Genomic DNA, 12,723 nt, shown 5'->3' on the forward strand with positions numbered 1-12,723 from the left:
CGTGTATTGTATTTTGTGTTACGAGTTTTAGTCTTGCTCATATTTCTCAGCTGCCTGTGTATACTTCCCAATCTACATTAGCCCTTGTACGGCAAAATATTGACCATGCTTTATCCTTGCCTGCTTTATCCTTGACCATAACTTGTTTATCAAAATGAACAAATCTTTTTTCGTGTCATTTGGTTCATTCAACGAACGAAATAATGAGTTGACTCTGGAAAAAATGTGTTCATTTTGATGAACGAGTTCGAATAGGAGAGTCACAAACGTGCATCACAGAACAGAGCAAGGCCATTTGAGCTTATAAAACTTAAAAACTTTGTTAGTTATTTTTTAAATGAGCGATCGTTTGCTTGATAAGACCCTTATTCATCGTCTGGAATCATTTGCAATGAAACTGTCATTTGGACCTTGAACCGTTTGGTTCCCATTGAAGTCCATTATATGGAGAAAAATCATGGAATGTTTTCATTAAAAATCTTAATTTCTTTTCAACTGAAGAAAGAATGACATGGATATATTGGATGACATGGGGGTGAGTAAATTATCAGCAAAATTTTTAACATTTTTTAAAAAGTGAACTACTCCTTTAAGGAAGATGATTGTATCTCTTACTGTATGCGCTGCAGCGGACAGGGGAGTCCTCTGAACCGGTGTTCTTCTGTGACTTCGGTTGTCCCAGAGAACAATCTGCCCCGAATATGTGCCGCCCACCAACAGGTTAGGATGAAACCGGGCAAAACCCACCGAAACCACTGGAGACTGGAAAAGACAAGACAAAATCTTTAAGACAAAAACACAAAGAAAAGAGAGAATGATGAAGGTGATGATGAAGGCAAAGGAGTAAGGGTGGGCAGAGTCCCAAACTATGCTAAGGATTGTGGGAACAGCAGTTTTATATTACAGCATCATAAACAGAGTGCACTAGAGCGAAAAGCGCTGGCTTTTGTTGTGACAACCTTTCCCTCCATCTTCACTTTTATTGAGTTTTTGGTTCCTCTTCAGTGCCTGTCACATGAAACGTGCCCTAATGCTTACATATTTCCACAAAAAAATCTCTGCGGCGGCCTTACTAAGCGCTTTCACAATTATCTCAGGAGACCAATTACTGACAGCAAGGAGACAACGACATTTTGTTTTACTTGAAAAACTGCCCTTTTCGTGGTCATGTGACAGCAGTGGGAGAGAAGTGTAAAGAGCGTGTTTTTATTGCACTCTCCAGTCGTCAGTAAAGCAAAGACTAGGACTGTCTCCCTTCATGCACCGCACCATCTGCGGCCTCGCCGTCATGCACACAGAGTTCATTTTAAAGTGACTGGAAAACAAACCAGAGAAAAAGAAAACACGCTTCTCTTTTCTTTCATTCGTTCCCCCCTCTAAAAAAAATACAGCTTCTAAGAGGCTTCGGGAGCTGCTTCACATGTGAGGTGGTTTTTTAAAAGGACTCAAAAATAAACCAAGTTGGAGGGGTAAAAATAAAGGCGAGTTGAGTTTATTTACACTCAGGACACGCAGGCAAATCTGGTTTAAAGTTTAAACGCATTAAGACAAAAGCGTTTGATGGTTGGACTGGAGATTATTTGACTGATTGCGTGATTGACTGCGGCCCGATGGAGAAATACTGCACGGATACAGAGAACCGGTTCTTTACAGACCTTATTCCCTTCATTTACATACCAGAAATTAATGACGTTATGTTTCGTTAAAGTCACCATGAAATCTAAATTCTTATTTCTACCAGAAAGACTCTTCCTGCCAGAACTTACGCTAAAGCTTCCATTCCTTTTGTGGAATATCGCATATAGATCATTTATACATGCACGTCATTATTTTTTTTAACAATCATATGCAATTGTAATCTTTAATCAAAATAACTTCCTCTCCCTCTCGTAGCGACATCTCTTCTCTTCTCACAACCATCCAATCAATTCCCCATGGACAAAACCAAGTCCCAACCTACATTTTTTCTTGTTCGAGAAGCCGTTTTACTTGGATAGATATCACAATAATGAAGAAAAGACAATCACAACTTCTGTTTCATGCCGACTGGCTTTCACGCGCGAGTTCTTTAAATATAAATACTCCTGGAACTGTTTTTCAGCAGTGTTGCAACACTGCTACTTAATCTCAAACAAGTTCTCAAACAATTGACTCTTTTGAACCAGTTCTTTATAGTGAATCAAAACATACAGCGCACACCCAGGATAAATCCAAACTATTCATGAACAAATGACTCTTTTGAGCGAGTTCTTTATAGTGAATCAAAACCATACAGCGCACACCCAGGGTAAATCCAAACGATTCATGAACAAATAACTCTTTTGAGCGAGTCCTTTATAGTGAATCAAAACCATACAGCGCACACCCAGGGTAAATCCAAACGATTCATGAACAAATAACTCTTTTGAGCGAGTTCTTTATAGTGAATCAAAACCATACAGCGCACTCCCAGGGTCAATCCAAACTATTCATGAACAAATGACTCTTTTGAGCAAGTTTTTTTGGTGAATCAAAACCATACAGCGCACACCCAGGGTAAATCCAAACGATTCATGAACAAATGACTCTTTTGAGCGAGTTCTTTATAGCGAATCAAAACCATACAGCGCACTCCCAGGGTCAATTCAAACGATCCATGAACAAATGACTCTTTTGAGCGAGTTCTTTATAGTGAATCAAAACCATACAGCGCACTCCCAGGGTCAATCGAAATGATTCATGAACAAATGACTCTTTTGAGCGAGTTCTTTTTGGTGAATCAAAAATATAGAGTGACCAATGTAGTAGAGGCGATTCGTTTTAGTGAATCAAAACCATTCGGCACAAGTGTATTCACGAACAAATGACTGTGAATGATTTGGTTCTTCATAGTGAATCAAACACATAGAACTTACTCATGAGACTTAAATGAGTATAGCCAATGATTGGTTGTTAATATTATAACATATGTAGTTTAAGATCCTGTAATCAGTGGAATTTTATAAATGTAATGTTACCACATTTTTGTTTGTTTAGTAATATTAAATACAGTTACAGACAATATTTGGATTGCATTTATGCTGCCTCTAAAAAGACTATGAATAGTTGCCGAACAAATGACTACAATCTAAAAAGCTGGGTTATTTCAACTCAACTTTGGGTCAAATATGGACAAACCCAGCCATTGGGTTAAACTTTTAAATGACATTTTTAACCAAACATTTGGACTTGTCCATATTTGACCCAAAGTTGGGTTTAAACAACCCAGCATTTTTTAGAGTCTATCTTTAAAAAGTCACCTTTTGCAAGAACTGATTTAAATGGACTGGCTAATTTATTATGACTCCCACCCCTAACTACAGTAGTATCATGATAGAAATAAAATAGAAAGCAAAGCAGATACTTGAATGTTACTACACCGGCTGCAATAATACAATCAATGGACATCAAAAGCCAACATTTTAGTTAATAAATTGATTAGTATCTTTTAAGGGGTTGAAAAGTTTCACTCAAGTCTTGATTAGTCTGATTGCCAGTACCGCTGGAAAGGGATCTCTGTTCGGTGATTAATGATCAGTCAGTCCTGAATGCTAACACAGAGACAGGGGAACATTGCTGCTTAAATACACGGCTATTTCAATCAGAGCAACAAGCCGACCTCTGAACCAAGTCTCTTTCTCTCTCTCCTATAGTCATGTGTCAGGGACACGCTCCCCAGACCAGCGCTTCATTACTGGGCTAATGAACATGAGCTGGGGTCACCACAACAAGAGGGTAATAACTCCACTATGAAGCTATTAATCAGAGACTTAATGAAGTATCGTAACCTGAAACTTCAGCTCAGGAGAGCAGACCAGCCAACAGCCAATCACAGGCTTCTCTGGCCTCCCTGCACACCGCTGTGCTATCATCACTGTCCTGCAGCAACCTCTGAAGACAGTCTCCATCCCTGCATTTTCTGTTCCTTAACATGCTAATTCTATATCGTAACAGATTCATTTTGATTGGATTAGCTGATTTGTGTAAATGTATGTTAATACGTTTACAAAACTTTACTGTCTTTGGACAACAACCAGTCTGACCTCCTGGCAGGGTTAATATTTCTAACTAAAACTAAAATGATTAAAAACATGGCACCCCTTTAGTTTAGGGTCCAATTCTCACTATTCACTAAAGTTGCATGTTAGCATATTACTACGATATTGACAGTTTATTATAATTATGCATGACCATATTCTACATAACCAATACCTAAACTATCTTACTAACTATTAAAGGAGGACTCCGGTCAATTTGAACATTTAGCTCATTTTTTTGTACATTTGGAGTGCTGTCAGTGCAGACAAAAACAACAAAAATTGGTGTTGCCTACACCGCGTTATACTCTTTTTAAAATTTGCACCCTGGTGACTTCAATGGGGCATGTTCTAAACCTGCCTACCCTAATCTAAAGTGAAAGCTGAAATTAAATAAAATATTAATATTAGTTGAAAAAAATGTGAAATGTTGCATTGGCAATAAACTAAAGACAAAGCACTGAAATTATTAACTGTAAATAAACTAAAACAGAAATAAAAAAAAATAGAAATATTTTAAATAAACAAAAAAAAAAACCCTAATAAAATGATAAAGGCATAAAACAAATTTCCTAAAAACGAATCTCAATTTAATAGGAAAAATAAAAATATAAAAATAAAATTCAAAATATTTGTAAAACCATAATAAAATAAAATAAAATAAAAACTAAAAATACACATTGGCAATACTGGATCTTTTTACTTTAATTTAAAACAAATTTGATAAATTAATGTTTCATTGGAATTCATACAAAACATGTTAGTTAATTAAGCTTGAGTGAATATAGAAAAATATATCAAGGTAAATATAAATTATATATAAAAGAGATTAAGGCTAAAATGGAGGCATACATAATGTATGACAGTTTCTTGATGGCAAAATCACAAACTTTCAAACTTACCTAGGTCCAAAGTATATCTTTTTTGAAAGGGTCAAAGAGGTCAAATGCTAAAAAACCCAAAATAGTTTGGAATTTGAGCACTGGATGACAATGCCTTGCTATGGGGTAACACTGTAGTCGTTTCAATCCACAAAGTTCAACCCCCCGGACAATGCTGACATGATGTGAACGGGCCTTTAATGATGAATAACATGTCATAGGGCAATCTCAGTTTATAAAACATCAGATGTATTCTTCCCTCATTACTGTAACCACATAAATCCATAGAGACCTTTTGCTCCATAACGAAGCGCAGAGAAATATGACAAGTATTTGAACTCTCTTTAAAGTCATAATCTAAACATGGCAGAGGCGCAAGACGCTGAGAGGAAACTGGATGAAAAGGCTGTATATTCACACCATATGGAGAGCGCAAGTTAAGATCTGTCTATCTTCAACGCATGGATTCTGAAACCACCACCTCAGATTTACTGAAAGCCCACAAACACTATTCGAGCACTGTTCTCCACATGCAAGCTTTCGCTACTGGAATTAGCTCACTTTGTCCTGTACAACTGTTGGCTGTGATCTTATCTGTAGAAGAATTACAATGCGATAAATCCATTTCAGGTTTTAGTTTGTTCAAGGGAAGTTGGGATACATTTCATCCTTTTATTGTGTCCGTCTATGTATTATTTACTTGCAAGAATGTAGTCCCTACCAAACTTGTACACACCGTTAAGACATAGGCTTACTGATTTATTTAGTTTTTGACGGGCAGCATCGGTCGGGCACCCCTCCTCCTCCTTTAGCTCACTGCAGCGAGCGAACGCTGGACCAATATTGATCCTCGTCCTGCCTTTTATTTGGTCACTCTCTCTTTTTCTCTTTTACTGTGCCGTAAAGCGGTCAAATTTTGTAGTTCTTTTTGTGCTCGGGTTCCTACCCGAAACCCGAAGTTACATGGTGCCAGTAAAAGAAATACAGACACCGTCAGGCTATGGCAGACCTGTCATTCAACCTATTGTAAGTCGATGTACCATCAAAAGGGTTTTGGAAAAATAATATAAAGATGGAAAAAGTTACATAGGGCTGTTTTAATTGAGATTACTTTAAATTACAAGCTTAGCTTGACGTCTAACAAACCCAAGCTCTGATTAAGGTCATATAGAAAAGTAAAAAAGACAATCCCACAACACCTTCCCGGTTTCACTGGGACTAAGTGCTTCGGACAAAATAATATCAATGGGAATGGTTCAGTATGGGGTAATCCACAAGACTAACCCTGGCACGAGGAACACTCCCTCCTTTGTTGCCCCCTTTTTCTGAGGGCCGAAAGGGAAAAGAGGAAGAAAAAAAAGTCGGAGCCATTTGTCAGGGAGCAGATGACTGTGTAACAGACAGTACATTCACTGCCGCCTCCTCCTGAAGCACCACAATCATGTGGTTCTCAGCAAAGCTTATCAGCTCCAGATGCACTCCTCTGTCTTCCACCAGCATCCTTCGCTCTCTACCTCTTTTTTTTTCCCAAACGGCACCCCACGGATTTTGTCACTCTGCGGTTACTGGCACAGGCCTTGTAATACCATATCTCCGTTTCAGAGAACAATGGAGGAGAAGCCAGTGAATGCGAGTAGTTTGATCTCCCTCTTTTACCTTCGGACAAGAGGAAAGAACGGCCGTGTCCCAGTTAATATGAATGAACGGTATTCTTGGCGTAGTCAAAAATGCATGAAATGCAATTCTATACTTTATACTTTCATTTGATTTGGTAGTGCACTTATAAAAGTGAATTTGATCCCCCTCAAAATACATAAATCTAACAATTTAGTCAACATGCTCTCAAATTCAACTTGCTCCACAACCTTACGTCAGTCCACTTTAGATTGCATACACTTAAAGGGATATTTCACACAAAAAAAAACCCTCAAGTTGTTCCAAACCTGCATGAGTTTCTTTTTTGTGTGGATAGTTCACCCAAAAATTTAAATTCTGTCATATTTTCACTCTCATGTTCTTCCAAACCTGTATGTTGAACTGAAAAGAAGATATTTTAAAGAATGTTGGTAACGTCAACTGTCTGATTAAATTTTTGGGTGAGCTATCCCATTAATTCCTAAATAAATCCTATAGACCTTCACTGTTGGCCTACAGTTAATGCTACTACATCATTTCAAAATGGTCTGGTCAGTGGATTTCTTAAATGAAGAATTTTAATTAAAACACCTGAAAAAAAATAAAAAAGAAGAAAACCATTCCAAATGAACTTGTCAACCACCATGACCCATCCCCCTATCTACATTAAAGGAGTAGTTCACTTTTAAAAAAAACGTTTGCTGATAATTTACTCACCCACATGTCATCCAAGATGTCCATGTCATTCTTTCTTCAGTCGAAAAGAAATTAAGGTTTTAGATGAAAACATTCCAGGATTTTTCTCCATATAATGGACTTCAATGGGAACCAAATGGTTCAAGGTCCAAAAGACAGTTTCAGTGCAAACTGTTCAAAGGGCTTTAAACGATTCCAGACAATGAATAAGGGTCTTATCAAGCTAAACGATCGCTCATTTAATAAAAAAAAAAAAAAAGTTTAAGTTTTATAAGCTCAAATGCTCACCTTGCTCTGTTCTTTGATGTGTGTTCGTGACTCTCCTGTTCGAACTCGTTTATCAAAATGAACGAATCTTTTTCGTGTCATTTGGTTCATTCAACGAACGAAATGAACAAGTTGACTCTGGAAAAGATTCATTCATTTTGATAAACAGGAGAGTCATGAACGCACATGAACAGTTTGCAGTTTGCACTGAAACTGTCTTTAGGACCTTGAACCGTTTGGTTCCCAGTAAAGTGCATTATACTGTATGTAAAAAAAAATCCTGGAATGTTTTCATTAAAAACCTTAATTTCTTTTCGACTGAAGAAAGAATGACATGGACATCTTGGATGACATGGGGGTGAGTAAATTATCAACAAAAGTTTTTTTTTTAAAAAGTGAACTACTCCTTTAATGCTTATTTGTGGATGCAAGAGCCGGCAGTAAACCCATAGTGGACTGGAGGTCTCTGCTCTTCCTGTCTCAAAAGCTGTGAGTGGTTTTGAAGCCTTTCTACACTCAGCTTTATGAGCACATGCAACTCCATCCAGCATTATGCAGAGCGGGCATCTCTCCAAGCCTGCGAACACATCTTCCTCTGTGCCAGCGAGCCTCAGGCATCCAGCAGGGGTTCACACAGAGTCATCCTGGGTAAAATATATAAATGATATCAATAAAACACAGGCGATGCAGATCAGGGCTGACAGTATCGGTGAGCAGTTTTTCGGGGTGTGCCCTTGATGTGGCGAGAGGCAGCCCACTTTAGAAGGTCATGTGATGTTACTGGCGAGCAGGGCCTGCTGTGATGATGGGCCCGAAAGAACAGCGGAGAGCAGGGAGCCAAGATCACGCCACACAGAGCCCAAAACAAACCAAAACCACCTCGAATATTACAAAACTGTCTGAACAGGAGTGGCCTTTTGTAACCATCCAAAGCCAGAGAAACTGTGAAATGAAGAAGGATAAAGACAAACAGAAGCTGCGTTTCAAAACCTGGTGTGCTGTCTTCGTGCGCAACATTTTTAAAGCGTTTCCCAGACGTCAAGATTTAAGATGTACACTACCAAAAAAAGAAAAAATTAATACTTTGTTATTTAGCAAGGACACATTAAATTGATCAAAAGTAACAGTAAACACATTTACAATATTAAAAATTATACTATTAAATAAATGCTCTTCTTTTGATTTATCAAAGAATTCTGAAAAAAATTAAATAGTTCCACAAAAATATTAAGCAGCAACTGCTTTTAACATTGATAATGATAAATGTTTCTTGAGCAGCAAATCAGTATATTAGAATCATTTCTGAAGGATCATGTGACACTGAAGAGAAGACATGATCAATAAAAAAAATCAGCTTTAAAATTACAGAAAAAAAATCAATTTAAAAATCATTTTAATAGAAAACAGTTATTTTAATTTGTAATAATGTTTCCCAAAATATTGATCAAATAAATGGAGTTTTGGTGAGAAACTTATTTCAAAAACATTGAAAAATCGGTAACGGTAACGTATATGCAACTCAAGTATGCAACCTACTAATATACCCCATTAAATCCATATTCAAAGACTGCATTGTATGTGTCCAATGTGGAGATGCCAATATCAGAATGCACTGATGAGCGCAGTGAAAAAATAAATCCAAAACGGTAGAAAAAGCAGGAGAGATGCTATTCTAAAAATAAAAATCGACAGTATTTTTGAACGAATCTTTTTTCGTGTCATTTGGTTCATTCAACGAACGAAATGAACAAACTGACTCGGAAAAAGATTTGTTCATTTTGATGAACGAGTTTAAACAGGAGAGTCACGAACGTGCATCACAGAACAGAGCAAGTCGAGCATTCGAGCTGATAAAACTTAAATTTTGTTTTTGTTTTTTTAAATGAGACATCGTTTAGCTTGATAAGACCCTTATTCATCGTCTGGACTCATTTAAAGCCCTTTGAACAGTTTGCAGTTTGCACTGAAACTGTCTTTTGGACCTTGAACCATTTGGTTCCCATTGAAGTCCATTATATGGAGAAAATCCTGGAATGTTTTCATCAAAAACCTTCATTTCTTTTTGACTGAAGAAAGAAAGACATGGATATCTTGGATGACATGGGGGTGAGTAAATTATCAGCAAAAGTTTTTTTAAAAGTGAACTACTCCTTTAAGTAACTTTGCAAGTACGTATCACTCCCAACTTATTTTAACCCAAACCCTAACACATAACAGTCTACTAATGCTAATACTAATACTGAGATTTAGTAGATATAACTAGTTGCAATGTTACTTATAGTTAGTAAAATAAAACATTGAAATAAAGTGCCTCCCATGTATGTGATGTATTGAGGTACCGCCAATGTAGTATGTTCACTTGTGTTCATCTGTGACGATTAGGATGCTGCTTAAGTAGGCAACGAGTCAGCTCGCTGGGTTTTTGAAACAGAGCTAGAGTGTGAGAAGAAGTATAAGGAGAGAGAGAGATGGAGAGAGAGATGTGGCAAAAAGAGGTAAAGTTGGAATAGCAAAAAGAGAAACTAAGGGAAAAGTGGGAGCTGGCGGTGCTGGAGGGGGGGTTTCTGAAGTATCCAGCACATGAAAGTTGCGGCTGTGGGTAAATCTGGAAAAACGACTGCAAAACTGCTGAACTCCGCCGTACGGCCTGCCAAGAGTGAGGGAAGCCGCAAAGGGAGAATAGGCGGGGAGAAGAAGAGAGGAGAGGAGCGTGTGGGGGATGAGTATATGGTTCTTGCATGCGTGTACCTCAGAGGGAATAAGATCAGTGTGGTTTGGAAAGGTTAAGCAGCAGAACATGCTCGCACATTAAGAGCCATCAGATTCCCGGTCTAGTGAGAGGGGAGCACCACCGTTTAGAACAGAGCCCAGAGCGAAAAACAATATCTCGGCAAATTGGCCCAACATCTTTCATCCTCAGCCAACGGCAAAATGTTTGGAGATCCTGTGCTTCTCTCTCCATTTCTCTCCTCATGATGAAAAAGGGATGCTTGAACCTCAGGACTCACTGAAGGAAAGCTGTGAAATGCCATTGTGTGTTATTCATCTTGTATTATACTTTCTGTACGTCCCATCTTTCCTGTAGCCACTGAGCTGTAGACTACAAAGGACAGAGTGAGGAAGGTCGAAGCGAGTCTTGATTTATAAGACACCACAAAAGCACTTTTTACAAATACCATGCATTTTAGTGTCCCGTATACTTTTTTTATTTGCTAAAAAGGGAAAATATATATAAATATATATAAATATATATTTTTAATGTTTCAGGGTAATTTTTTTAAAGGTGCCAAATTAGAAAATTATCTAAAAACTTCTCTTATGATTCCCGTCATACAGACCTTAAATCTCTCAGAATGGCAACAGGAATATTACAGAAATGTCTCTCTATGGAACAATTCTATATAAAAACAATAATGGATTAAAATGGTTTTAAAGTAACCTTCTCCCTTTACACACTTTGGTCAAGAATAATGTATGCAAATTACTGTAAAAATTATCGTGATTTTAATGGTAAAAATGCTAGAGTGAAAAACTGTTCATTGGTTACCAGAAAGTTTCCTAACTATATATGGTAAATAAATGTGATGGTATAGTCATGGTATAATTTACAGTGAAAAAAGTGTAAATTGACATTCCCACACTTTTTTTCTAATCAATTATGTACATTAGTGTTTTATATTACATTTAATGTTGTTAAATTAATGTTTATTGCATTTTTTAAATTTCAACATGTTACCATGATGGTGTTTAATGTTTGTGTGTGAATGACACTGTGCAGCTTATATATTAGTATTAACTTTTTGTGGAAGAGCTGCTTATGACGAGCTTTGATTGCTCATTTGACTCTCATTACTGCTGTGTTTGTTGGCTGTCAGTGTATTACAATGTAATAAAACAGATATTAATACTTCAAAAGGTCAGTAAATTAACATTATATCAGATAATGAAAAACGGTGTATTGCTGTAAAATTATATACAGTTAAAAGTCTGTAAAAACTAAAATGTTGCTACCGTATTTTACAGGAAAATTCTGGTAACCACAGCTGCCAGGTTTTTTTTTTTTTCCATGTAAATTTATTATTTTTTTTTTTAAGTGCAGTTTTGTGTCTGTCCTTGTTTTGTTCAACTGGTCGAGGTTTATATGGGATTAGAAAGTAATTAGTCATAAGGCAATACTTTTAAGAGAGAGTAATTAGTACAGTAATCTATTTACACTGTTGAAGATGTAATTAGTAGCTAATTTACTTTTTTAACTTTCAAATTTTATGAAATTATATAAAGTCAATGAGAAAAAAATGACTATTTATTTATGAACATGTGTTAATTTGGCATGTCTGAGTATGCTTGGGTTGTAAGTGTGAGTAAACGAACATGTATGTGTGTTGGAAAAGCGGCACATGCGCGAGCAGTCCATGTGGGTGGGCAAACATATGCGGCTGTTAGGATTAGGAAGTGGTAAGCCACATCTTTTTATTACAGAAATGTCTCTCTAATATCTCTCCCTCGCACCAGGCTGTCGCCTCCCAGACTTGCTTACTTGGTCGTCTCACTGAAAAGCCTCCCAACCCAGAGTCTTTTATAATTAGCGTCAAAACCGACACCAGATATTTTTTTTACACAAACCTCAGGATTTTTTTGGGCTGACCCAAGCGGACACACACCGTAATAAGGTGCTCTGTTCCGTTGCGGTACTCCAAGGCCAGCGTGCACCTTTAATTAAATATCACCTTACCCTCATTTAAATCCATGTCGTCATCTGAAGTGGCACGCTCCATTACACCCCCCTTTTATTGAAGCTACCACTTCCTTTATCATGGCTTTCCAATTAGGTCGTTTTGGTATACATTTATTGTGTATTTACTAGTGAGCTGCTTACAGCACAGTATGCACAACCTGCTGCCTAGAATATTTTTTAAATAGTATGCAATATACAGTATAGCACACACTGTGTAATAATAAACATAACGATTCATATATTTTTAACTCAGTGAATAATTAAATATAAAATAAATAATTATTTTTTCCATTTGAATAAGAATTTGTGCGAAATGTCTTAACTTTGTATAACACAATTTAAAATTTTTTTTTAAAAAGGTGTTATTAATATCTCTGTTCACTTGATATACTTTGTGAATCAAGTCAAAGTGCACATAATGCAAATTCTGAAAAATGCAAGAGGTCATTCCAAG

The 12,723-nt window shown here is 37.0% G+C and overlaps 1 protein-coding gene across 1 annotated transcript in view; it reads right to left on the minus strand.

Annotated features, from left to right (window-relative positions):
- dync1i1a (dynein cytoplasmic 1 intermediate chain 1a) overlaps positions 1 to 12,723 on the minus strand; it is a 72,950-nt gene that overhangs the window by 22,272 nt on the left and 37,955 nt on the right. Inside the window, exon 11 of the mRNA XM_039680700.2 lies at positions 616 to 762. Coding sequence (XP_039536634.2) covers positions 616 to 762 — 147 coding nt within the window. The remainder of the gene's footprint in view (positions 1 to 615; positions 763 to 12,723) is intronic.

This window comes from Pimephales promelas, chromosome 18 (genome assembly GCF_988280905.1).
Source record: "Pimephales promelas chromosome 18, fPimPro1.hap1.1, whole genome shotgun sequence".
In the NCBI taxonomy this organism is placed as follows: Eukaryota; Metazoa; Chordata; class Actinopteri; order Cypriniformes; family Leuciscidae; genus Pimephales; species Pimephales promelas.